At 51.2% G+C, this 3,006-nt stretch overlaps 1 protein-coding gene across 1 annotated transcript in view; it reads left to right on the top strand.

Moving 5' to 3' along the window:
* Positions 1–1,556, top strand: part of TTLL1 (TTL family tubulin polyglutamylase complex subunit L1) — a 44,636-nt gene extending 43,080 nt beyond the window's left edge. The window contains exon 7 of the mRNA XM_017849998.1: positions 1,291–1,556. Within this exon, the coding sequence (XP_017705487.1) occupies positions 1,291–1,420 (130 nt within the window). The 3' untranslated portion in view covers positions 1,421–1,556. The remainder of the gene's footprint in view (positions 1–1,290) is intronic.
* Positions 1,557–3,006: the final 1,450 nt, after the last annotated feature.

Raw genomic sequence — 3,006 nt, 5'->3', positions numbered from 1 at the left:
TATATATATATAAAGAAGTCCTGGAGGTTAATCCTACCTCTGCCACAGACTGGCTGTGGGACCCTAGGCCCTGAGCAAAGCTATAGAACCCCAGTTTCCCCCCATAGGAAGCAAGTCCTGATGCTGCCGCCCGAGTTGGGAGGGTAATGTGAGTCACCGTGGAGGGGCGGCCCCATTCCCCGGAGCCTGCTCCCTGCCGCTGCCTGCAATAGGTGCCGGCAGCAATGACCATGCTCCAGGACCCCGTGAGAGAAGGGCCCCGCCACTGCGGGAAAGACCCAGGACTTGCCCATTGCTGTGACCGCCCCGTCTGGGGAGCTGCAGCTGCCGTCCACCTCTTCCAGACAGAAAAGCTCAGGCTGTTTCCTGCACTGTTGCCTTCTTAGCGCATGCAGCCTAAGGATGCATGAACTTTAATTGGGAAACAGGCAGTTAAAGAAAATGGGGGCCGGGCACAATGGCTCACACTTGTCATCCCAGCCCTTTGGGAGGCCGAGGCAGGCGGATCACCTGAGGTCAGGAGTTCGAGACCAGCTTGGCCAACATGGGGAAACCCTGTCTCTACTAAATATACAAAATTAGCTGGATGTGGTTGCACATGCCTGTCCTCCCAGCTACTCGGGAGGCTGAGGCAGGAGAATCGTTTGAACCCAGGAGGCAGACGTTGTAGTGAGCCGAGATCGCCCCACTGTATACGAGCCTGGGCGATAGAGCGAAACTCCATCTCAAAAAAAAAAAAAAAAAAAGGAAAATGGGGAGGGGTGGCGTGGGTCACACTGGCAGTGTGTGCTGTAGGCCTCTTTAGCTGAGTGTGCACTGTGGGCCTCTCTGCCCTGGCCTCCCCTGGCCGGTGCTCATGTGCCGCTCCCATCTGGAATGGAGTTAGTCCCCCCAGCCTGCAGGTGCCTTGTGTGAAGCCTTTCCAGCCAGGCAGTCTCACCTCTCTACCCCGGGCTGGTTCCGTGTCACCTCATTCATGTTGCCTTTGGAGTCCTTGCCAAATTTGACCTGGTGACCTGTATAAAATGTCAGCTTCCGTGGAGAGAGCACTGTCCATAATAACAACTTAACAAGGTTATACACATAGGCACGGTGGCCTTGGGGAGCGTTTGCTGGGCTGCGAAAGCCACCAGGCGGGCTGGAGCCAGGTGGGAGGTGGGCGGGAGCTGGCAGGAGCCAGGGGGCCCCCTCAGGTCGCTTCTCTGGGTGATGTTGCATTTGGCACACAGCAGCCTGGTCTGTTGCCTTTGAAAGAGAGCCTGCCGTGATCCTGGCTCTTTCTGTCTCCAGGTACGATGAAGAACTGGCCCAGGGCGATGGGGCCGACCGGGAGCTGAGAAGTCGTCAGGGCCAGTCTCTGGGGCCCAGAGCAGGCCGATCCAGAGACTCGGGGAGAGCCGTCCTTACCACCTGGAAGTGACTCCCACCCAGACCTTATCAAAACTACTCACTCTACCTGGGCCCCTGCTGAAGCCCTATTTTGAAATTTCCCTTTTCTAGAGCTTTTTTCCTTTCCTAAGCCCTGTAAATAAATGAAGGCACTTCTTTGGAAGGTTCTGTAGTCTGTGTGACTATTGCAAATGTACCAATTCATGCGGATGTATAAAACTCGCTTTTTTTGTTTTTTAATTTTTAACCTAAGCAGAATTTTCGTATTAAAAACTCACTTTTTTGACAGAAAGTAACAGCTTCAGCATGTAATTTGATGTGTCACAGGGTTTTAACGTTAAAAAAAACTTTACACTAAATTAAAAACAAAACAAATCTTATAGACTAGTCCTGCCATGAGAGAGGAATGTATTTAACTGACAGCTCTTTTAGTTCCATTTCTTTTTCCTTGACTGCGATTTTTTTTTTTTTTTTTTTCCTGAGACAGTTTTGCTCTGTCGCTCAGGCTGGAGTGCACTGGCACAATCTCGGCTCACTGCAACCTCTGCCTCCTGGGTACTAATTCTCCCACCTCAGGCTCCCACGTAGCTGGGATTACAGGCACTCGCCACCACACCCGGCTAATTTTTGTATTTTTAGTAGAGACGGGCTTTCACCATGTTGGGCAGGCTGGTCTCAAACTCCTGACCTCAGGTGATCTGCCCACCTCAGCCTCCCAAAGTGCTGGGATTACAGATGTGAGCCACCGTGTCCGGCTTACTTGACTGTGATTTTGAAGAAAACAGGCAACTAGAAATATTCCTCGGTAATTTATCTTTACAAAGGCCTTTGTCTAGGTGATCCCAGGAAGACCTGTATTCTTTTCTTTTTTCTTTTCGGACAGGATCTCGCCCTGTCACCCAGGCTGGAGTGCCGTGGTGCAATCATGGCTCACTGCAGCCTCAACTTCCTGGGCTCAAGTGATCCGCCCAGCTCAGCCTCCCGAGTAGCTGGGACCACAGCCACACACCATCACCCCCAGCTAATTTTTAACATTTTTTTTGTAGAGACAGAGTTTCCCCATGTTGGCCAGACTGGTTTCGAACTCGGGCTCAAGCGATCCTCCTGCCTAAGCCTCCCAAAGTGTTGGGATTACAGGCATGAGCCACCACACCTGGCTTCAGAAAGATCTGTTTCTGCCACTTAAGTTTCGTGGATGAGTCTGTAGTAAATTGAAGCAGATGAGTGCAGCCAGGTCCGTCTGTCCCTTTTATGACATCAGCAGCTGGGTTTGCTGCAGGGAAGCGCATGGGCAACCAGGAGCTGTAAGAGGAGCAATGACTGCGAGACAGCCTGCACGAGCAGTCTTCCGGTAGCCCAGTGACTTACAGGAGTGTATGGAGAGGACCTGAGTTGGCGGGTAGACGGACAGATGCATCTGAGTAATAACGCACGAGTTACAGTGCTGTTTCTTTCTTTCTTTTTTCTTTTCTTTTCTTTTCTTTTCTTTCTTTCTTTTCTTTTCTTTTCTTTTCTTTTCTTTCCTTCCTTCCTTCCTTCCTTCCTTCCTTCCTTCCTTCCTTCCTTCCTTCCTTCCTTCCTTCCTTCCTTCCCCTCCCTTCCTTCCTTCCTTCCTTC

Source organism: Rhinopithecus bieti, unplaced genomic scaffold (genome assembly GCF_001698545.2).
Source record: "Rhinopithecus bieti isolate Rb0 unplaced genomic scaffold, ASM169854v2 scaffold_33210, whole genome shotgun sequence".
Lineage (NCBI taxonomy): Eukaryota > Metazoa > Chordata > Mammalia > Primates > Cercopithecidae > Rhinopithecus > Rhinopithecus bieti.
Note: the sequence above shows the minus strand (reverse complement) of the source record. Positions and strands in the feature narration are given on the sequence as shown.